The sequence below is a fragment of the Hoplias malabaricus genome, chromosome 13, assembly GCF_029633855.1.
Source record: "Hoplias malabaricus isolate fHopMal1 chromosome 13, fHopMal1.hap1, whole genome shotgun sequence".
NCBI classification, from domain to species: Eukaryota; Metazoa; Chordata; class Actinopteri; order Characiformes; family Erythrinidae; genus Hoplias; species Hoplias malabaricus.
Genome location: NC_089812.1, coordinates 18,546,079 through 18,569,555, shown reverse-complemented (window position 1 = coordinate 18,569,555; position 23,477 = coordinate 18,546,079). Strand labels below are relative to the sequence as shown.

The 23,477-nt window shown below is 43.0% G+C and overlaps 1 protein-coding gene across 2 annotated transcripts in view; it reads left to right on the top strand.

The window, feature by feature from the left end:
- The window catches only part of LOC136664864 (arf-GAP with dual PH domain-containing protein 1-like), a 328,730-nt gene that overhangs the window by 86,931 nt on the left and 218,322 nt on the right, over positions 1-23,477 (top strand). For both annotated transcript variants that reach the window (XM_066642324.1, XM_066642322.1), the window contains exons 2-3: positions 17,370-17,500; positions 20,121-20,212. In XM_066642324.1, coding sequence (XP_066498421.1) covers positions 17,370-17,500; positions 20,121-20,212 — 223 coding nt within the window. The remainder of the gene's footprint in view (positions 1-17,369; positions 17,501-20,120; positions 20,213-23,477) is intronic.

Genomic DNA, 23,477 nt, shown 5'->3' with positions numbered 1-23,477 from the left:
ATTTGTTTTTCTTAGTACATTGATATTACACTGAGTCCTGATAAAGACCACAAATAATCCATTGCAAGGCTAAAAGTCTACTGAATCTAGATTTTAGGATTTTTATACGAAGTATAGAACTATAGTACCTGAAGTGTATCCTTGATGTGCTGAATCTTTGTTTTTGCAGCCCCTGTCTTGAAGAGACTAAGTCCATTACTTTCGCGGTATAGTGATCAAGCTTAACCATGAAAACTGACTCAAGACTGATTGTGGTTATTCTTTGAACTCTTCACAAATCTGAAACACACACACACACACAAAAACTTTCATTTAGCACTGAATGTATTCCTATCACCTCTTTTTACAATTTTTACTTTTTTTTTTTTTACCCACTATGAGAAACACTAAAATGTACAAGACAACACCTATGACGGGTAATTTTGAGAACCAGTGAAGTATTCTATTAAGGCCCTCATTTGCACTGCATCAAAAAGGGCAGGCCAGCATTCTTTAAAAGCAGCAACAGGTGGGGCTAAGATGACAACTTCGTGCCTGTGAATCAAGAAGGTCCTTACCATTTTTTCACTGATGATATACAAGTTACTCTTCTTCTTAACGTCACCTAAGAGTTCCAGTCTGACTTACTACAAAGTTCCTTCTGTTTCTCCCAGTGTGTGCGGTGGCAAATAGTTCAGTTCTCATTTTCTTGGCTTCTTTACATTTTTTGCAACTGCCTTGTGTGAGGGCTTCATTTTGAGAGAGTTCACATGCAGGTCTGGGCATCCAAGTGTTTTAAGCTTGCATCTGTAATTGGCCATTTTATATTTCAGTCTTTGCTGCCATCCGTAATATCCATTAAACATACCTGGTTCTTTAAGGCAAGGATGCTTCTGAATCAGTGCTTCTGCAACATGGTTTAACATCACACTTGTAGGATATGCAACATATTGAAAGATGGTTTCAGCCAATATTTCAAGGATGTCAGGAAGGATCACAGTAGGGCTGAGTAGAATTCCATTCTTCTCGAAAGCCTCAATGCCTGATACAAGCACAAGTTCTGTGTCATATGTAAAGCGAGGTATTGGAAATAATGGGCCAACATTGAGACCAGTTCGTCATATGCTCAGGTGATGAGGGAATTACTGTGTCTTGGGATCCAGATAATTACCTATCATTGAGATGCTGACTGAAACTTTCTGTTGCACTTGTGCAGGGGCTTTCCATATTATTCAAGGTGACAACAGGGGGTTCTAAAATATAAACCATCTCAATTGTGTCTTTGTCTTTGATGTCACATGTTGAAATCAGAGAAATATACTCTTCTCCAAAATCAACATCCTTAAAGTGCAAAGTTAAATAACCATCAATCTTAAATGTATCTCTCACAACAGACTGAAGTTCATCCACTCTTTCTGAAATTCCAGAAGGTAATTCCAGTTTACGAATGTCATGGTCATGAAGAATCTGAAGTTTAGCGGCCTGAGACATTGCAGCATCAAACTGAAAAGGCATGATCTCAGATTACCTGTCACACCTTCATATATACAAAAACAGAAGAGCCAAAGCATAACACCTCTGACTGGCATATGGCTACTCATGGAACCAAACATTTCTCCTGTAACTTGCATTAAACACTGGCATTGGAAAAGCATACGTATCTGAGGGACTTTGACAAGGGCAAGGCTGAAGGCTAGATTACTGTTTCTGAGCTTTCCTAAATGGCAAGACGTGTGATGCTTCTGGTCAGAATTGTTTAGAAGTGTTTAGGCCCTTTTTCTATTCAGTGTGTATTTGTCTGATCCTTGCTTAGCCCTTTGCTTTATGTTCAATGTTTCTGTTTCAAGGTCTTTGTATTGTTTTTTGTTCAGTGTGTTAATAGTCTTGCTTAGTGTGTTTAGTAGTCTTTGTGTGTCCCCTCTGTCTAGTTTCCTTTTGGTTATTATAAAGTTTCCTGTAATTACCTCCGTTCCTGGTTCTATATTCTTACCACCCTGACACTCCCCTACACCTGCTTTGTGACAAAATCCTAATGACATCCTAGGTGAATGTCAGCTAAGTAGTTGAACCAAGAGGGAAATAGGCTTGTCCTCAATCACGCAAACTACTACTTAATATTTAAAACTTTACTGAGAGTACATTTCACTGTTCTTGTAGTTTCAAGTTCGTAGCTTTTAAGAGGTTCTGTATACCATACATTTAAGCATTTTACAGTGAAAGCAAGTTGTCCTTCCTGCAACAACAATTTTTAACAATCAAAATCTGGCAGTCCACCTGTTGAACCATTAGCCAAGATCATTCCAACTGAATAACTTGTGCCAAAGTAACAGACTCCTTGCGCCAAACACACATCTCACCAGGAAATCTGTTTTCCAGTGCTTCCTTAATGTCTTCCTTCAGTACACTAAGACGCACAGTTGACAGCTTGGTGACCTGTAAAGAAGGCTGGACATTACTTGCGTGTAGGTCAAATGTAAGCATCAACTGATTTTTCCCTGAGAGTGACAGTTGAATGTTTCGAAAGCTGTGGGTAGGTCGAACAGCACGCTTAAAGAAGCCATGTTTTGCTTCAAAACACATTGTCCACAATGACACAAGTGGACCAAATCTCTTTATCAGCTGTGGATAGTATTCCAGGAAATGATGTTTCGGAATAAGTCTCTGGGAGAAAATTTCAAGAAACCTATGCTGATGTTCTGAAATTCATTCATTCATTCATTCATTATCTGTAACCGCTTATTCAGTTCAGGGTTGCAGTGGGTACAGAGCCTACCCGGAATCATTGGGTGCAAGGCGGGAACACACTGTGTGTTTCTTGGTATTGACTTTGTGATATTCCTACTTCAACTACGAGTTTGTTTTGCTCCGTTTTGATTACTGACGTTAGATTTGTTTTTGTAAAGATTTTGTAACACTGTGTGTATATATTTCACCAGAGTAGAGTTTGCTGCCGTTTCTTTTCAGAGTGGGTTTTGTGTGTGTTTTTGTATATACCTAGGGAGTGAGGTAAGACATTGTCTTTTGTTTCCTTTTATTTTCACTTAGGTCAGTTAGCTGGGGCTTTAGTTTGTTATTTTTGTCGGCATAAGGCCATCCTGAAGTTCACTGGTGTTTGTCTCTTTGTACATACCTCATCTACAATATACATTCTATTCATGATCCATTCTGTGTTTCTGTTTGTGTCCTTTTTCGTCCACGTTTTTGTCCACATTCTCTTCTCTGTTACATTTTTTCATTTCCCATACATTAATCCTAACACACAACTCATTCTGTTACGGCTCAACCATAGACTGGGTTGTAACAGCATTCCTGCCAACAGTTCGTTTTGAAGCAAAATTCAGAGGAACAGGGTGTGGTGTATCCTTTTTATCTGCCCACCTATATGGGAAAACTGTGATTATTTTTAGGTCTTCAAGAGTGAAATACTTTGCCCTGATTTAGAACATTAAGGCACAACGCTAACTCTAAGGGTACAATTCCTTCAAAATGGTCATGCAACAAATCAGGACCTTAAATGTTTTAATGTTTCTGTTAGTGGGCACTGTCTTTTCACTCCATAGCAATTAGAAACACCTGTAGTCTCTTGTGCAGTGTGGAAATGCACTCTGTATTCTTGTTTTTTCGTAGTAGAAAACTCTCCTCTTCTAACTTCACTTAATTGGAACTGTGACCATTCTCCAAGAAAGAACGTGCAGAAATTTGAACTGGAGAAGCTCTCAACAAATCCTATTGATTGAGCTCCGAGGTCACCGGTTCTGTTCACAATTTTTATGGACAGAATTTCTCGGCGTAGCCAAGTGGCGGAGGGTGTCCGGTTTGGTGGTCTCAGGATTCCATGTCTGCTTTTTGCAGATGATGTGGTCTTGTTGGCTTCATCGAGCCGGGACCTCCAGCTCTTGCTGGACCAGTTAGCAGCTGAGTGTGAAGCGGTAGGGATGAGGATCAGCACCTCCAAGTCCGAGTCCATGGTACTCAGCCGGAAAAGGGTGGAGTGCTCTCTCCAGGTTGGAAGTGAGATCCTGCCTCAAGTGGAGGAGTTTAAATACCTCGGGGTCTTGTTCACGAGTGAGGGAAAGATGGAGCGTGAGATTGACAGGCGGATCGGTGCAGCGTCAGCAGTAATGCGGGCTCTGTACGGTCTGTTGTGGTGAAGAGAGAGCTGAGCAAAAAAGCAAAGCTCTCGATTTACCGTTCAATCTACGTCCCAACCCTCACCTATGGTCACAAGCTTTGGGTAGTGACCGAAAGAATGAGATCGCGGGTACAAGCGGCTGAAATGAGTTTTCTCCGCAGGATGTCTGGACTCTCCCTTAGAGACAGGGTTAGGAGCTCGGACATCCGGGAGAGACTCTGAGTGGAGCCGCTGCTCCTCCACGTCGAGAGGAGCCAGCTGAGGTGGTTCGGGCATCTGGTTCTGGTTCGGGCATCTGACTACTGTAACGCACTACTGTCAGGATGCACCAGCAGCAATTTAAGAAAACTTCAACTAGTTCAAAATGCTGCAGCTAGGGTCCTCACTAAAACTAGAAAATTTGAACATATCAGCCCAGTTTTATCATCACTTCATTGGCTGCCTGTTAAATTCCGCATTGACTACAAAATTTTGTTATTAACATATAAAGCTCTACATGGGCTTGCTCCTAAATATCTTCAAGATACAATTTCCTATTATGAGCCTCCACGTTCACTCAGATCACAGAATACTGGATTTTTAATTGTTCCCAGAATTCAGAAGGCCTCAGCTGGGGGAAGAGCCTTTTCTTATAAAGCTCCCAGACTCTGGAATGATCTTCCAGAAAATGTTCGGGACTCAACCACAGTCGCAATCTTCAAATCTAGGCTAAAAACACATTTGTTTAGTTTATCTTTTAGTAGCTAATGCTCCCCCATAGATAAAGGCGGCAGATCCGGGGGGTCCATGGACACAGGGAATTATAGTAAACTGAGACGCTGGTGCTGTCGTCCCGCCGCTTCTCGCGATCACTCAGGTTTGTTGACGGTGGAGCGGAGGGATGCCAGTGTTTCAGGATGCTCCTGTGTCTGTGTGTCCTCCTGGTTCTCTCCTTTTAGTTAAAGCTTTCATAGTCAGATCTGCCGGAGTCATTAGCCACACTCTGGAAATTTTCATATTTTCTACTTTACAAACACAAAACAGTTCAAAACTAATTCCATCCCTTTACATTTTTCCGAGTAAACAACTGCCCACCTGTCTGTCTGGACACTGATGGATGACTGTCGATGACCTCCACGCTTCAGACCAGCTGCCCACGCTCCAGCAACCACCAAGTGCCTTGAAGCTGTCCCTACACTGAAGTTCTCATGGACTACTAACTATCATCACCAGTAGATTGACCAGAGGTGGTTTGGTCACCCCTTGTGAGCCTTGGTTCCTCCCAAGGTTTCTTCCTCAGCTGGGGGAGTTTTTCCTTGCCACTGTCGCCCCTGGCTTGCTCACTTGAGGGTTTTACATTTGTTTTTACATTTCATGTCAAATCTTTGTCTTACTGGAATTCTGTGAAGCTGCTTTGTGACAACAACAGTTGTGAAAAGCGCTATATAAATAAATTTGATTTGATTTGGTTCCTCCTGGACGCCTTCCTGGAGAGGTGTTCCGGGCATGTCCAACGGGGCGGAGGCCCCGGGGCAGACCAAGAACACGCTGGAGAGACTATATGTCTCGACTGGCCTGGTAACGCCCCGGTATACCCCCGGAGGAGTCGGTGGCTGGGGATAGGGAGGTCTGGGTTTCTTTGCTCCGACTGCTTCCCCCGCGACCCGGACCGGATAAGCGGTGGATAATGGATAGATGGATGGATGGATGAGCTCCGAGGTTGTCTGCAATAACACAAAACACAGTACCTTTGACCTGTTTGCTTAAAGATGATATATAAATTTCTTCTTCTAGGCTCAGAAGATCTTTAAGTAGGGGCTCTAACACTCCCCCATATCCCAATCGCTTTATATCATCAGTCTTGCAGAGAATGCACAGAAGTGATTTTTTGTTTTATTTTATTTTTTCTGAATGGTTCAAGTGGATAAGAGATTTCAAATTAATCCAGGTACAAAATAAGAGTAATGGCTGGGCCATGTCTTGATAACAATTTATTGGCTTTAAAATATGTGCCATCATGAAATGACATGCATTGAGTTTCAGCGTTGGTTTGTACTTTCCTCTCACTGTTGGTGATGAAATCCTGGACCTCTTTTTTTTTCAAAACTTCATGTAAAGGCCTAAGAATAGGTACATACTCGAAGCTTCTCTTCTCCCTGGCATCAAGCACATATTCTGTTCACTCCACCACAGAGAAATCTCTGAAATTACTGGTTCATTTATCTGACAATTGTGCTTGTATAAACATGACTGTAAAATATCTCATTACTGGACTGGAAGCTGAGCGAGAAATAAAATTTAGTTCTTCCACCTTGTATAAAGTTTCCAATTTCAGCAGCAGGTGGGCTAAATTATTTTCAATTATATTGAGCAATTGTCTAGTTTCTTCATTTTCAGCCTCAACTCTGTCCTCCTCATCAAGATCACCCCCTGTATTAAACAGATTCATCGTTCCCTTCTGTAAAATTTCAGTTTTGAAATCACATAATGAATGAGGACTGTGTTTTCAGCACCTGGGTGGAAACTGTACTTAAAGTACAACATGGACATTTAAAATATAAGACCTCTTTTTGTTTTAACTGTGATGAATGGCTTCTTGACACGTGTTCTAAGGCTGCCCCACATTTTAAATGAGCAATAACATTCCAAATAAATATAGGGGAAAATTTGTCTACTATGCCTATGTCGCAGTCTATAATGCTTTAAGAGCATTTTATTTTTGCATTTAAATCTGCAAATTTCATAGCACCAATACATTGTGAAATGTTTGAGAAATCACTTTTTAATTAAACCAGTATAAGAGTGAGTGGTTTTGCAAATCCTACGACAGAACATTGTTGGAAAGTGATTAATTTCATATTAATTATATATTTTATTCTGATTCTGTTATACTTTGTTTTAGGTTACTGTGAACTCTTTCAGAGTTGTTTGTCTCTTCTCTGCCTGTGTATCATTGGTTTATAACCTTATAATATAACCATAATCTAGAGACCCCAATTCTCTAATCTAAACTCAGAAGTGCAATATTCAGCACCCCCCCCCCTCCCCCGTCCTACAGTTTTCTCCTGGGTCATGCCCTGGGTCACAATGTAATAAGTCATTTAAGGTCACAAGCACAATATGTCCTATGTTTCATATAGTTTATTAGTAATATTTAATCAAGATTACTTAGTATATTTACTTACTGAATATATTGGGTTATCATTATCAGCATTACTCGTTGGTGTTAGTATCCATTTTCCCATCATAGTGTGTAGAAAAGGGGGGGTAAATTCATTTGTGCTGCACATCTTATTACTTTAAATGGCCTTCTAGACTCTCTCAGCAAGTCTTATCTTTTCACCCTCCCTTTTTGACTTTCTCACTTTGTGTGTGTTTGTCTCTGTGTTACGTATAATGGAGCAGGGCAGAGTTGAAATGCAAGAAAACAATTTCTGAAGATGTTGAAAGACCAACTACTGAGAAACATGGTTCTGCACCTCCAGAAGTTTCAATAGATGAGATGCTTGGATGTATAAGCCAATATTTTGATGGCTTGAAAGAGCAATGTGAAAAATTTGTAATAAATGCACCAGTCACAACGAAGATGGGAGTTGGGGATTAGAAGGCATCAAACGAGTGTTTGGAAAGTCACAGCACATGTCTAATAGTGCCGCTAAAGATGCTTTGCATGTTTTGCTTGCATCTAAAATTCCTCTTCACATGAGTCGTTGTCAAGATGACCGTCTGAAAAATAAAATCAAAGCAGATCAGGCAAAGGTTTCTGCGTTGGCAGGACAGGTTCAGTCAGTAAATGCTGAAAGAAAATGAGCTTGTCATTCACCAGTTTTTGCCTAGTGGTGACAGAGGGGAGAAGAGGGATCCTGAGACAGGAGGAGAAACTTTTAGACCAACAAGTTACTGTGTGTAAGTGCTAGTAACCTCTCCCCAGTAGCCTCCGCTGTCTGTTCTACATGACATACAGTCATAAACAGACCAGAAGATCATTCACACACTTTCACATAACTAAACATATTATGTGATTTACTCTTGCTCACATTGTGTATTTACACTACTGATAGGGAGCACTTCTTCCAATTTATGGGGTTATGTCTGCACAAATTTTACAGCACCAATGCATTATGAAATGTTTGAGAAATCACTTTTTAATCAAACCAGCATAAGTGTGAGTGGTTTTGCAAACCCTATGAAAGAACATATGAATCTGAATTAAATTAGGAACTGTAGCACCTCAGTTTAATCATGAAAACCATGGAATTTATTAACTGTATAAGGGCTCTCAAATAGCCCCCACTTCCTACATAGTACTCTATACAATATGTTCTATGGGCTTGTAGTGCTGTACTGAAAGAGTAGCAACTGATTTGTGATTCTGCCACAGGCGAGAGACTGCTTCAGACTGACACTGAATAAATTTGATTTATTTAAATAAGAAAATGCTGTAAAATAATTAAATAATTCTGTATAACATGATTATTAGGATTGTTTACTATCTTGGAATTAGCCACATATCATATCAGATCTGTGGCTGTTGTAAAATAACACACACATACACACACTAAATAAGACACAACCACTCAGACATTTTTGACTGTTGAAAAGAATGTGTCCAAACCGGGAAGCGACATCTCCATGTGTTTGAATATTGCTCTTTCTTTAATTAATTCATTATCCATGCTAGCATACACGCTAAGCTTGTTAGCTTTCACTTGTAAAATAAGAACACAAGTTACATAGTCAAAAACATAAAATGAAATAATGGAATAAAAAGAAAATGCAGTCAACTTACCTTATCCCCATGTCAAGGAAGGGGAGGGATGAAATATTCTCTTCTTTGAATTATTCAGGCAGCTCAGATATTTTAGTTGGCACAACTCAACATTTTTAAGATGTTGCTCTGATGCAAAATGGTGTGTTCAAAAAGGATAAAACAATGCACCTAAATGTTTTTCATTTCACAGAACTCACAATGTGAAATAAATGTAACAGACTTGATTGTTTATGTTTAATTAACTTTTTATTATACATTGTATTTACTAATGCGCTGAGTCATTTTCAGAGTGCACCCACATTACTCCTATACGATACCAGCTAAACTGGTTACATGTCTTACTTTGTATAAAGTTCAAATTCTATTACTCACCTACAAATCTCTGCACGGTCTTGCACTCCTTCATCCATACTCTCCAACCCACTCACTTAGGTCTTCTAATGTTGGCCTTCTGTCCATTCCTTAATTTAAATTGCTCTCCATAGGTGGTAGATCCTGTACCGTTTTTCGACCCCAAAATTGTGGAATACCTTGCTGCAGTCTCTTCATTTTTGTCCCTTACTTTCCTTTTATAAAACTCAGATTTTCACATATTTTCATTATTACCTTTACTGATCTGCTGTCCTGACGTTGTATTTATTATAATATAATCTTATTGTTATCATTTATTTATTGTTACGCTTTCTGGAACTCAACATTCTGAGTCGACTCTCTGTCCAAACTCCCTGTCACACTCACGTCTCGTCTCGTCTCGTGTTTTCCTGTTCTCAGCACATGGCTTTGTTTTGTTTATGTTCATGCCCCGCCTCTGTTCCGCCTTTGTCTCTACCTTCGTCTCCGCCTCTTTTACGTCACCCTCGTTATGGTCTTCAGGTGTTTCTCGTTTGTTATTGTATTTAAGCCCTCTCGTCTCACTTCCTCTTGTCGTTCATTGTACCTTGTTCCATGTTTCGTTTGCGGTGTACATTGTTACTTGTTTCGTGTTCATAGTTCTTTAGATTGCTCTTTGTATGTTCGCCGTGTTCTTCGTGTCTCTTGCTCGTCTCTCGTGTTCGTTTCTCCTGCTCGTTCCCCTTGTTTCGTCTCACGCCCGTTTCATGCTCGCTTCCTGTTCTAGTTCGTTTGTGTTTGTTTTGTAAATAAAGTCTGTGTTCTCAGCGTTTGCGTCCGCCCTCCGTCAGTCCGCACCCCTCATCCCTCAGCAACCCTTACAGAATGAACGACCCTAAAGAGGACGCAGCTAGCATGGACTATTTTTTCGAAGAGACGTTCAGGAAAGTCCAGGAGTCTCTGGCGGTGAAGGTGGGGGATCAACCTGCTGCCCTGCCGTCCGTTATGGGAGTTCCCTCCGAGTTTGAGGGGACTTCAAACGTTGAGGGTTTCCTGCTCCAGTGCCACCTGTATTTTAATTACCTGACGGTCCCTGCACCACGTGAATTCATTAAGGTAATGTTCATGAGATCCCTTCTCTAAGGGATAGCATTGCAGTGGGCTGATCGTGTGCTGGGAGAGAGAACCCTGCAAATTACAGTGGAGACCTTCAGTGAACTATTGAGAGCCAGATTCTCCCGATCGACTCTCGAGGACATCTCCGCAGGACACTCTGCTCCCAAGGACTGCCCCCTCAAGTCCGGGGAAATTTTGGGGGGGGGGTTAAGGGTAGGGGCTGTTAGCCTTCAGCCTCAGGACGACGGAGGAGAGGCTAACAGGGGCGCACCTCTAGGGGATCTCGTGAGTGCGCCCGTTAAACCCCCTAAAACCTTTAAAGCTCCAGCGCGAGCCCGGCGAGCAGCACAAACTTCCCTCAGTGTGAACGCGGCGCAGCCAGCCGCTCCCCTCAGCGTGAACGCGGCGCAGCCAGCCGCTCCTCTCTTCGTGAGTGCGGCGTCCGCCTCTCCTGTCTTCGTAAGCGCGACGCCCGCCTCTCCTGCCTCCGTGGACGACGTCGCAGTTTCTCCTGCCTCCGTGGACGTCGTCGCAGTTTCTCCTGCCTCCGTGGATGACGTCGCAGATTCCTCTGCCTCCGTGGACGTCGTCACAGTTTCTCTTGTCTCCGTGGACGACGTCGCAGATTCCTCTGCCTCCGTGGACATCGTCGCTGCAGGTCCCCCTGCCTCCGTGGACGTCGTCGCTGCAGGTCCCCCTGCCTCCGTGGACGTCGTCGCTGCAGGTCCCCCTGCCTCCGTGGACGTCGTCGCTGCAGGTCCCCCTGCCTCCGTGGACGTCAGCTCCATTTCCCTTGTCTGTTCCCGTCCTGTCCTGAGTCCCGTCTCCTACAGTTCCTTGTTTTTCTTGTCTGTCTTGTTTTCCGTGCTCCCTCCTGCGCCAGCTTCTGGGGGGTCTAGGTAACGCGCCCGGGAGTTGCGCGTTCAGGAGGGGGCATCTGTCACACTCACGTCTCGTCTCGTCTCGTGTTTTCCTGTTCTCAGCACATGGCTTTGTTTTGTTTATGTTCATGCCCCGCCTCTGTTCCGCCTTTGTCTCTACCTTCGTCTGCGCCTCTTTTACGTCACCCTCGTTATGGTCTTCAGGTGTTTCTCGTTTGTTATTGTATTTAAGCCCTCTCGTCTCACTTCCTCTTGTCGTTCATTGTACCTTGTTCCATGTTTCGTTCGCGGTGTACATTGTTACTTGTTTCGTGTTCATAGTTCTTTAGATTGCTCTTTGTATGTTCGCCGTGTTCTTCGTGTCTCTTGCTCGTCTCTCGTGTTCGTTTCTCCTGCTCGTTCCCCTTGTTTCGTCTCACGCCCGTTTCATGCTCGCTTCCTGTTCTAGTTCGTTTGTGTTTGTTTTGTAAATAAAGTCTGTGTTCTCAGCGTTTGCGTCCGCCCTCCGTCAGTCCGCACCCCTCATCCCTCAGCAACCCTTACACTCCCTGACTCTGTGCTCCCACTGAACACTCCCACTCTCATCTGAACTCGCACACCAATCTCTTATAGACTGCTCTTTACTCCACCCCCCTAATGGAAGGAACTAGCGTTCTGGTTGGTCCCTAGCCTTACTTAGTGTTAGCCCCCTTGTTCTTGTTTAGTTTCTGTGTTTAGCCTTTTTAGTGTCTAAACCCTTTGTTCTTTTCAGTTCTTGTTTAATGTCTAGCTTTGTTTAGTGTTCATTGTTTATGTTTTTAGGTCTTTGTATTGTTTTTGTTCAGTGAGTTAAATAGTCTTGTTTAGCCCCTCTGTCTAGTTTCCTTTTGGTTATTATTAAGGTCTCCTGCGATTACGTCCTTCCTGTTCCTTGCTCCTTGACCTCCCCTACACCCACCTTGTGACAACAGCCTAGATTAGAAGAAATTAAATATATGAGGAATAATGCAGCACAATACTTATTTAAATTGACGAAGGAATTAATCACATCATGTTTAAGAATCCTATTGTTTTCACAGTTTATAATCATCACCATCATCTTCACTTATCCATTTCAGGGTCCTGGTGGCAACAGGGCGAACAAAGAAGCCAGACGTCTCTGTCCCACACAACTTCCACCAGCTCCTCCTGGGGGATCCCCAGGCCAGCCGGGAGATATAATCCCGTCAGTGTGTCCTGGGTCTACTCCGGGCCTCCTTTAAGCTGGATGTGCCTGGTATACCTCCAGTGGGAGGCGTCCAGGAGGCACCTTTGCTAGACGCCCAAACCACCTCAACTGACTCCTCTCAAAGCGAAGGAGCAGTGACTCTACTCCGAGCTCCCACCTAATCACTGAACTCCTCACCTGATCATGGACCAGCAACCCGTTGGCTCATTTTGGTTATATCCGCAAACTTTCTTTTGTTCATTACACAGAGCTCATGACCATAGGTGAGAGTGGGTACATACCGGTAAATTGCGAGCTTTGCTTTATGACTCAGCTCTCTCTTCACCATGATGGCCCGGTACAGTGACCACATTACTGCAGATGCTGAAACTAAGCTATGGTCAACATCACAATCCTGCTTCCCATCACTTGTGAACAAGAACTCAATATACTTGAACTCCTTCACTTGGGGTACGTTCTCACCCCCTACCTGAAGGGAGCATGCCATCTGTTTCCAGGAGATAATTGTGGCCTCAGATTTGGAGGTGCTGATCTGCATACCAACCGCTGAGCCCCTTGATGGAAGCCTTCCTGTCCCAGGCTATGCCTCGCCACACTGTCCATGAACATTAGGAACAGGAGTGGAGACGAGGCACAGCCCTGAGGGAGTCCAATGCCCACATTGAACAAGCTTGACTTACTGCCGAGGATGCAAACATAGCTGAAGCTTGACTTACTGCCAAGGATGCAAACACAACTCAAACTCTGAGAATTCAAGGATTGTACAGCTCATCGGAGTGACCCTGGCATCCCATACTCACAAAGCACCTCCCACAGAATCTCTTGGGGAACACGGTCATATGCCTTGACCAAATCTATAAAGTATGTGTAGAGTGGAGTAGCAAATTCCCACACGTCCTCAATCATCTGTGAAAAAGTAAAGAGTTGGTCAATTGTTCCATAGCCAGGTTGAAATCTGCATTATTTTTCCAAAATCCTAGGTTTGACTATTGGATTCTTCTTTCCAGCACCTTGGCATAGAAATTCCCAGGGAGGCTGAGAAGTGTGATGCCACGATAATTGCCATGCTTTCTCCGGTCCCCTATTTTAAAAATAGAAACTACCACCCCTGTTTGCCAATCCAAAGGCACAGTTCCTGAGGTCCATAAAATATTATAGAGGTATGCCAACACAACCCCACAGTATCGAGTGCCTTCAGTAACTCTGGGTGAATCTCATTCTGGGGCTTTATCACTGCAAAGATTTTTCACCATCTCAGTGACTTCAGCCAAGGAAATGGAATACAGCAACCCAGACACTTCTGGCCCTACCTCCTGCATAGGAGGCTTGTCTCTCAGGTTAAGGAGTTCCTCAGAGTGCTCCTTCCAATGCCCAACAATACACTCATTTGAGTTCAGAGTTTCACCATCCTTACTAAGTACAGCTTGGATAGTGTCCCCCCTCCCCCTCCTTAGCTGTCTGAGTGTTTTCCAGAACCTCTTTGAGGCTGCCATTCTCCATGGCCTCTCCAAACTCTCCCCAAGCTCAGGGTTTTGCTTCTGCATCTGCCACAGCTGCAGCCCTTTTCATTTGCTTGTACCCGTCCGCAGAATCGAAAGTTCCCTGAGCCAGCCAAGCCCGAAAAGCCTCCTTGAGAATTCACCCCCCGTTGTACACCAACATGTTCTTGGTTTGCCGCCATAACAGGCAAGACAAGCTTTTGACCACAGCTATATGCAGCTGCTTCCACAATGGAGGTCCGGGATAGGGTCCATTCAGACTCCCTTTCCCCCTACCTCCTCCAGAACCTATGAAAAGTTCTGTCGAAATTCATCCGGACAGAGTCCTCTGCCCCCCCTAGTGAGGTTACTTTCCACGTATCAAGAACCAGTTTCTGCTGCCAGGTTCCACGATACCAGGGGCCCCTTTTCCCCCGTTCTGTGCCCGATGGGCATTGCACCGCACCCCAACTCTGAATCTTGTGGGTAGTGAGCCCACATGATCTTCCCACACTGCCCTTCCTACGGGTTATGTGGGCTGCCCAGCCACAAGGTGCTCACTGTTGGACACTACCCCCAGGCCTAGCTCCAGTGGTAGGTTTCAGTAACCCTCTCCTGGGCAGGGTACACTTTAATCCTTTCAAGATTTTCATAGGGGTGCTTCTTCGATCATGTTTGTCAGGATCTTCACGCTAGACCTGTTCAACCTTGGGAGACCATACTGGGAGCTAACAGCTCCCAATGACATAGCCCTGCAAATCATGAGACCACACACGCCCCTTCTGCCACAACAAGGCCTCAATTGTTATTATTATGATTATTATTTTTTAAATATATCTTAAATATGCTTGCTTATTTTTGTGTCAAGAGTAGATAGAATATTTGAATTTCATCATATACAGCAAAAGGCTTTGTGTAATGTAGGGTTTGCTTTGCTTCAAAAATGACAATATATAAATTAATAAAACCATCCTATTTTTACTACAAAACAAATATTAAGTACAAAACTACTGAAAGATCTGTAAGAGCCTGGTGGAAAATCTGGATTTCCACTAGGGTTGGGTGGTGTAATGGTAACACTGTCTATCGTGGTATTTAAAAATGTGGTTGGTACCTCAAATGGGGGCGGTATTTATCTGTCAAATGTGTGTATGGTGTGTCAAATTTCTGTCCTGTGTCGAAGTACAAGGCAATAAAATTAATTTATGTGCATATGAGAGCCACATGTAGGGGGGCACTATAGGGGCTCACTGACTGGTGATGTCACACTCTGAAAATAGGTGGATGAAAAAAAAAAAAAAACACAAGCCAGTAGCTCACCGAAGCTACTAGTTTAGTGCTGAGTTTGGGTTAAAAGAGGAATTAAGCTAAAAACAGACAAAATAGTCCTAGAAGATCCTTCACTTGACTTGACTTTACAGTTATGAGGCACTGTCCTCTACATATGTGTGTTTTGAGACTTTTTTGTCATCATCACATTTGTCTGTGTGCACTGCCAAGCTGAACTCTCACACACTGTGATATGAGGCACACCCAGCCTGACAGTGCACCCCCAGGGTACTAACTTATACCTTCTTAATATTTAGAGATGGTATGAAACATATGGATACTGCCCATCCCTAGAGCGTTTGAGAGTGTGTGTATATGCATGCACGTCAGCGAAAGATCATTATTTAGTTTGTTTGTGTGTGCATGCATGCAGGTAAGAAAGACACAGGGAGAAAGAAAGAACACACCTCCTGTCTCAGAGCTGTTGGTTAGGACTAGAACTGGGCGATATGGACCAAAAATAATTTCTCAATATAACAAAAAGTCACTTCTGAGTCAAAGCTACATGTCCCAAATGTCACACAGGAACTTTTATTAACATTCATCTGTAGAGGTACATAAGACATTGCTCAAAAATAAGCTATTGGCATATATTAAATAATTATTTTCCTGCATAACCAAAGACTCATAGCTGTGCTATTAAACTGTAAACAGAAAACATTCAGAGCAAAAATAGCAAAATGTTCATTTGTTCTTTGAAAAGTCCTGTTTCCTGTGAAGCAGACTTCACAAAGGGCTTCCTCCTGTGTGTAATACTGTACATGCAGTACTTTGTGCAAATAACAAAACATGTAAACAGACTGAATGAAAAAAAAAAAAATTCCATCTTTCAGTCATCAGTAGGACTGGGCAATATGGACAAAAAAGTAATCTCTCGATAAATATTTAGTTGAATGGTAATATATGATATATGTTGTGAAAAATAATGTGAAAAAATGTTTTATGAACATGTTATAAACAGAACTTTAAGTTTTTTGTGTTAGCTCATCTCTCAATATTCACATGAATATCAAATGTCCATGTATGTTTATGAAAAAGGTTTTAATTAATTTTCCATAATTGTACATTGAAAAAATTCAGTTGTAAAGCAAAGCAAAAAAGATGTCAGAAAAATTAATTAATTAATTTGACATGTACTTCAGCACAATTAAAATAAATTCAAACAAATAAATTTTTCAGTATCTGTAATAAAGTGCTTTTAAGAACAATGTAAATGCTATTGCTATGTGCTCCCAGTGTGGTTTTCTGGGATTAGCTCATCTGCAGACACACTTTTTAAACTCCCAATCTTCAATAAAGCAGATGGTCAAGCTCACAATGCAACTTGACTGTCATTAAGGCAAAATTCTTTACTCTAGTGAGCTGGTTGGAAAGGGTCTGTCTGACTTAAATATACATGTTAAGCAGCGCTTCTGCAAAGAAATTGTGATTGAACAATTTGCATCGTGGGTCAGACGTTTTAATCAGCCTTTTGTAGCCCTTTTTCTCTACTGTTGAGATGGGGAACATATCCTTTTGCTATGTTGTAAACTACCGCTTTAGTAATACCACACCACTTCATACTTTTCGTAAGGCACAGCGTTAGCTAATGAAGTTTGCAATGCTGTCTGAACTGGTTTAGGGGTACTAGGATGTGAATACTTCAGAACAGTAGCAGCAGCACCTCTGCTACATTCAAGTTTGTGCTGTTGTTGTAATTGGTGAAATAGGCTGGGAGTACTTCTGTAATTTGATACTACCTCCTTTTTGCATTCCCTGCAGATAACCATTTCTGCTACTCATGTGACCGGTAAAATTGGAACCATTAACATATAACCGAACCGCTGTGTGTTACTTAGCTCCATTGTGTGTAAGAGAGGGAGAGAACGCGGGTGGGGGTGGGGCTGTGAGCAGAGCGAAGCAGACAAGCTGAGCAGAGCACAGAATGGCCCTGTAGAAGACTTTTAAAAACTTAACATATCGATATAAGCGATTCTAGCCTCACTCCATATCCCACTCTGTTCTATCTCGATATTTTTTAACATGTTGATATATCGCCCAGCCCTAGTTAGGACATGAAAACTGGCCAGGGGTGTTAGGGTTAATGCATGTGTGCTAAGAGTGCTTTTTGTGCTGTATGTGCTCCGACTAAATTTATTCATTCAGACTTGTGCACTGTGCTTTGCAGGCCCGGAGTGGGCATCCTTCACCTTGGGTGTTTTCGTGTGTCAGAGCTGCACAGGCATCCACCGCAACATTCCTCAGATCAGCAGGGTCAAATCTGTCTTACTCGACCCATGGGAGACCTCTGAGGTGGAGGTGAGTGTTTTGATTTTTTTAATACCATGTGACAAATGTCCCTTTCCAGTAAGCTCTCTTTAAAAATGTCAATAGGAGATGTAGAGAGATGAAAAAGTGGATAAAAGGAGTTTGAATTCCATAAGTATAGTAACCATGGTGACATTTTCTTAAAATCTAAAAAAAATTCAAGTCTAAATAGTTGATACTGAAAATCTGCTTTAAAATCAACAAAACTGCTAGTTTAATTCCGGTCAACATTTTAGGAGAGGTGGGTTGGTAAGTTCATCCATTATCTTCTAGGATGATTCTGACTTTTGAAGTGTTTAGTTGAGATGATGCGTGGTTTTAGGCCAAACTGTCATTACAAAAGAGGATCCCCACTGTAATGTCCTGGAAGTCTGTATTGTCAAAATTCTGTAGAGAGTGAGATGATTTTGAATGTTGACCAAAAAGATCCCACTTAATATAAAGTGTATCTAATAACTGTGTAGTTACACATGAACAACATTTGCAACAACAGTGTAACTACTGATGAATTTGTACTTGTTACAGATGGATTACAGTAGTATAGCTTATGTAATTACATATATGTATCAACTTGAGTTTTGCCTTTTGTAATTACATAAGTGGATCTTCATAGTTGTAACAACATATTCTCTCTCATGTAATTACACACATGTAATAACATGTGTAATTACCTTAGTAATCACATTGGAAGGATATTTTTTGTTCCAGAAGCCTTTTCTAGCAGGTATGTACTAAATTACATTAAGACATTAAACTGGATTTGCCATAGTTTCTAACATTTAGCTAATATTTATGTTATTGTTGAGATATTGTAACCAGTTTCAGCTTTAAACCATTCTGTAAAAGTGCATTGGATGTCCATTATTTCATAATGTAACATTTATGAAATTATTTAAATGTGTGACGGACTGCTAATTGATTCTCTCCACGCTGTTCACTGGGTCGCACAGTGCTGTCAAATCAGTTACACAGGCAATTGGTCTGCGCTGCGCGGTTCAACTTAGTACTCTGTTTAGGACCAATTTTGGAGGTGTTCCTCTTCGTCTTCTAGTTGCTGTACTTAGAATTATGAGTGAATATTTATTTATTTATTTATTTTTATTAAGGCTTCAACTCAGCATGAGCTCTTCAGCACAATGACACACTGAATGTGTCAGGATCGCGGGGCGGACTGACGGAGGCGGACCCACTTGCTAAAACACAGATTACTTTATTTAAACAAAAGATAACAAAACAAAGACAGGCAGACTAGGACAAAAAGACTTAAACAGAGACCCAGACTAAAGAGACAGAAGAAAGAGAACAGACAGAGAATGAACCGAAGCGAGGGACAAACAGACTGGACTGAGTAACAAGACTACGGAAGCAAAAAAATACAACGAAATGACTTGACTCGGAAGGTAACAACACAAAACGAAACGATATGACTTGACTGGGAAAGAGCAAAACAACAAAACATGGCTTAGGAAACAGCACGAAACGAAACGACATGACCAGGAAAGAGTAAGACATAAAACGACATGACTTTGACTTGGAACCTGACAAAACAATGGTGAAATGTCCGACAAGAGGAAGTGAGAGAAGGGGGCTTAAATACAAAACACAGACGAGACGCACCTGAGACAGATAACGAGGGGGCAGGGTAACAAATGAAACACAGGCGAGGAGGCGGAACAAAGGCGGGACATGGGAGGAGACAAGGACAACAACAGACAGAGCCATGTGCAAAGAGAGCACATGGCGAGGACAACAGGCATGACAGGACGAGGGTGTGACAGAATTAGAGGGAGAGAGAGAGAAAAAAAACCAAATGCCTGTACTATAAGGGTGAGCTCAGGAAAAAAATTGAAAATTTTAAACAGGTTACCTCTGCTAATGACAGAAGGGATCATCCAGACTAATTTCAGCGATGGGTGCAAAAGCCAAAATCTCTCATTGTATGGGCATGAATTGATGGGAAATTAGAAAGACATGTTGCCCTCAAGATGACATCCTTTTCTGTGAAGTCCAAGGCTATTTTAGCAAGACAATGCCATGCCTCATTCTCTACATGCTATAACAAAATGGCTTCATAAAGACAGATTGTGTATATTTGACTGGCATGCCTCGAGTCCAGATCTGTCAGGCAACAATGATCACAGATTGTTGAACTGTGAAGTCTTGTATCAGGCAAAAATTCCACTTGCAAAACTTTAACATTTATTATCCTCAGGTCTCAAACGATTAAACCGTGTAATTACAAGTGAAGGTGATGTTGTTTAGTGAAAATATGAATACTGTTTGTGCCTTTGTCAGTTAAATACATCATGGTGCTCACTTTGGTCCTAGTCACTCACTGTGAAACAAGCCTGATCTCAGCAAATTCTGGTTCAAATAATTCAGCAAGCTGAATATGTTATCCTCAGCATACTCACATTTACATTCTGCATGTTGTCCCAGTGAATTCTTTTGGCCTGTCTGGATTTAACTTAATCTGCATTTAGCCAAATGATCAACTGTGCTAGATTCTGAATACAGATTTTGATTATTGAATTTGTGTGGAAAAGTAATGAGCATGTGATCTCAGTTACAAAACTTAAAAATATGCATCTCTTTCTCCTTCTTCTTCAAGTTCATGGCCTCCACCGGCAACAATGCTGCCAAAGCCAAGTATGAACAGAAGGTGCCAGCATTCTATTACTGCCCAACACATTTGGACTGCCTGTGAGTAAATAAAATATCTCTTCCACTCAGTAAGCTTCTTAACTTTTATTCTTTCTGGTGAAGAAATACATTTAATAAAAGCTCAGACAAATTTTAAAATATGAATTTCTATTAATGTTCTGCATAATTTAATCTGTATGAGATGACAGCCAAGTAATTAAGATTCAGGTTTGATGTAAATACACTATTCCTCACCAAATCACACTTTTTACAAATAATAAATTTACAATTTATTATCTAGATTATGCAGTAATTCTGAAATGTTAAATTCCAATTTCAGTAATATTAAAACCTAAAAACAGCTGTAACCAGTGCCAAAGTCCTACCAAATAACTACCTTGAAAGTTATACCATGGCATTGTAACGTGTTACTCAGGGATTTTAGAGCATTTGAATAGGCTTGTAACAGTCTATACATAATGCATTTGTTATTTATGGTTACTGTCAGGCACGAGGGGAGGACTGACAGAGCGGACGCACTTGCTAAAACACAGATAAACTTTAATTTACAAAAGAACAACAAATAGAGAGCTTTAGAAAACAAGATAACTAACAAAGAGCTAACAGAGACATGGACAAAGGAGCTAAATGAACTGAAGAAGAATAAAGACAAACTAGAGATACGGACAGACTGGATAACATAACTGACTCAACACGATACAAAGAACGAATGACAAACAATCAGGAAGTGCAGGAAGGGGACTTAAATACAAAACACAGATGAGACGCACCTGAGACAGATAACAAGGGGGCAGGGTAACAAATGACACAGATGAGGAGGCGGAACAAAGGCGGGACTAGAACAACAACAAACATAGCCATGTGCTAAATGAGCACATGGCCGGGGAAAACAGACATGACGAGACGAGGGCGTGACAGATGCCCCCTCCTGAACGCGCAACTCCTGGGGCGCGTACACCTAGACCCCCCAGGAGCTGGCACAGGAGAGAGCACGGAAAAAAAGACAGACTAAGACAAGACAAGGAACCATGGGAGACTGGACTCAGGTCAGGACAGGAACAGACACAGGAAATGGAGCTGGGAACTTGACAGGACTGGAAACTGGGGGCTGGAACTGGGACAGGACAGTAGACTGACAAAGTGGGGTGACAGGAGACGAAACAAGAGACTGAAAAAAGGGAAAATGAGACAGGACTTGGACTGGACTGGAAAGGACTAGACGGGACGGGAGTGGACACATGAGACTGGACAGGGTTTTAGACATTGGACAGGAGACTAGATGGAAATGGACACTGGACAGGAGTTGAAAGAGGAGAAGGGACTTGTGACAAGACAGAGGACAGAATCGGAGACAGGACTGCTGACTGGACTTGATTAACAGGGGACTGGACAGAAGACGGGACTTGGGACAGGACAGAGGGTTGAGACAGGGGCTGGACAGGAGACAGGACCGAGGGTTGAAATGGGGCCTGGACAGGACTAACAGGGGACTTGGCAGGGGAACAGGGACCAGAACATTGACGGGAACAGACACAAACACAGTGACAGGGACTGGGACAGAGACAAAGGCAGACATAGGTACTGGGACGAGGACAGAGACAGGGACCAGGACAGGGACAGACAGGGGAACCAAAATAACATGGGGGTGCCCAGGACTGGCAAATGTCTGTGGGGAAGTCTGATGAACCAGCCTGGGCACAGTTCTGGGGAAAGACTTCGGGGCCGACCTATGGACATGACCAGAAGTGGCCGAAGCCACAGGCACTAGTGTAGAGGCGGCCGAAGCCACAGGGACAGAAACAGCCGTAGCCACAGTCACAGGGGCAGAAACGGCCGTGGAAGCCTCCTTCGCTGGGACATGAGCGGCTGAGGGAGCCGCCTTCACAGGGACAGGAGCAGTTGGAGGCGCCGCGTTCACGGAGACAGAAGCGGCTGGAGGCGCCGCTTTCCCGGAGACAGAAGCGCCGGGCACCGCATTCACGGAGACAGGAGCACATTGTCCCTTAAACAAATTGTGTTTGTTTAAGGGACTAGAACAACAACAAACATAGCCATGTGCTAAATGAGCACATGGCCGGGGAAAACAGACATGATGAGACGAGGGCGTGACAGTTACATGTATTTTGCGGTTGTTACCTGTGTGTTACATGTATTTCCTATGTTAGGAGGCAAATACAGGTAAATTAAAGGAAGGAAAAAAATTATTGAAATTGATTTAAATGGACAATATGTTGGTGCAACAGGTAGTGACACGTTGGTGCAACTGTGAGTTTGAGCCCTGCTCTAGGGGCCTCATTTATAAAGGGTGGGTACGCACAAAAACAGGCCTGAAATGTGCATATGTAGCATCTCATGCTGAAACTGTGATATGTAAATAAGTACTTGCGTAAAAATATGCATATATTTAACCCCCTGATATCCGGGTCCGGGTCACGGGGGAAGCAGTCGGAGCAAAGAAACCCAGACCTCCCTCTCCCCAGCCACCGCCTCCAGCTCCTCCAGGGGTATACCGAGGCGTTCCCAGGCCAGTCGAAACATGTAGTCTCTCCAGCATGTTCTTGGTCTGCCCCGGGGCCTCCTCCCCGTTGGACATGCCTGGAACACCTCACCAGGAAGGCGTCCAGCAGTCATCCAAACCAGATGCCTGAACCACCTCAACTGGCTCCTCTCAACGTGGAGGAGCAGCGGCTCCACTCCGAGTCTCTCCCGGATGTCCGAGCTCCTAACCCTGTCTCTAAGGGAGAGTCCAGACATCCTGAGGAGAAAACTCATTTCAGCCGCTTGTACCCACGATCTTGTTCTTTCAGTCACTACCCAAAGCTCGTGACCATAGGTGAGGGTTGGGACATAGATTGAACAGTAAATCGAGAGCTTTGCTTTTCTGCTCAGCTTTCTCTTCACCACAACGGACAGGTACAGAGCCCGCATTACTGCTGACGCTGCACCAATCTGCCTGTCAATCTCACGCTCCATCTTTCCCTCAATCGTGAACAAGACCCAGAGGTATTTAAACTCCTCCACTTGAGGCAGGAAACCAGTTGGACTTACTGCCAGCCATACGAACCAGACTCCTGCTCTGTTTGTACAGGGACTGGATAGCTCGTAACAAAGAGCCCAGTACCCCATACTCCCAGAGCACCCCCCACAGAATACCCCAAGGGACACGGTCGAATGCCTTCTCCAGATCCACAAAACACATGTAGACTGGTTGAGCAAACTCCCATGCACCCTCCAGGATCCTAGCGAGGGTAAAGAGCTGGTCCTGTAACCCCCCCCCCCCCCCCCCCCCGGGTCCCCAAGCTCT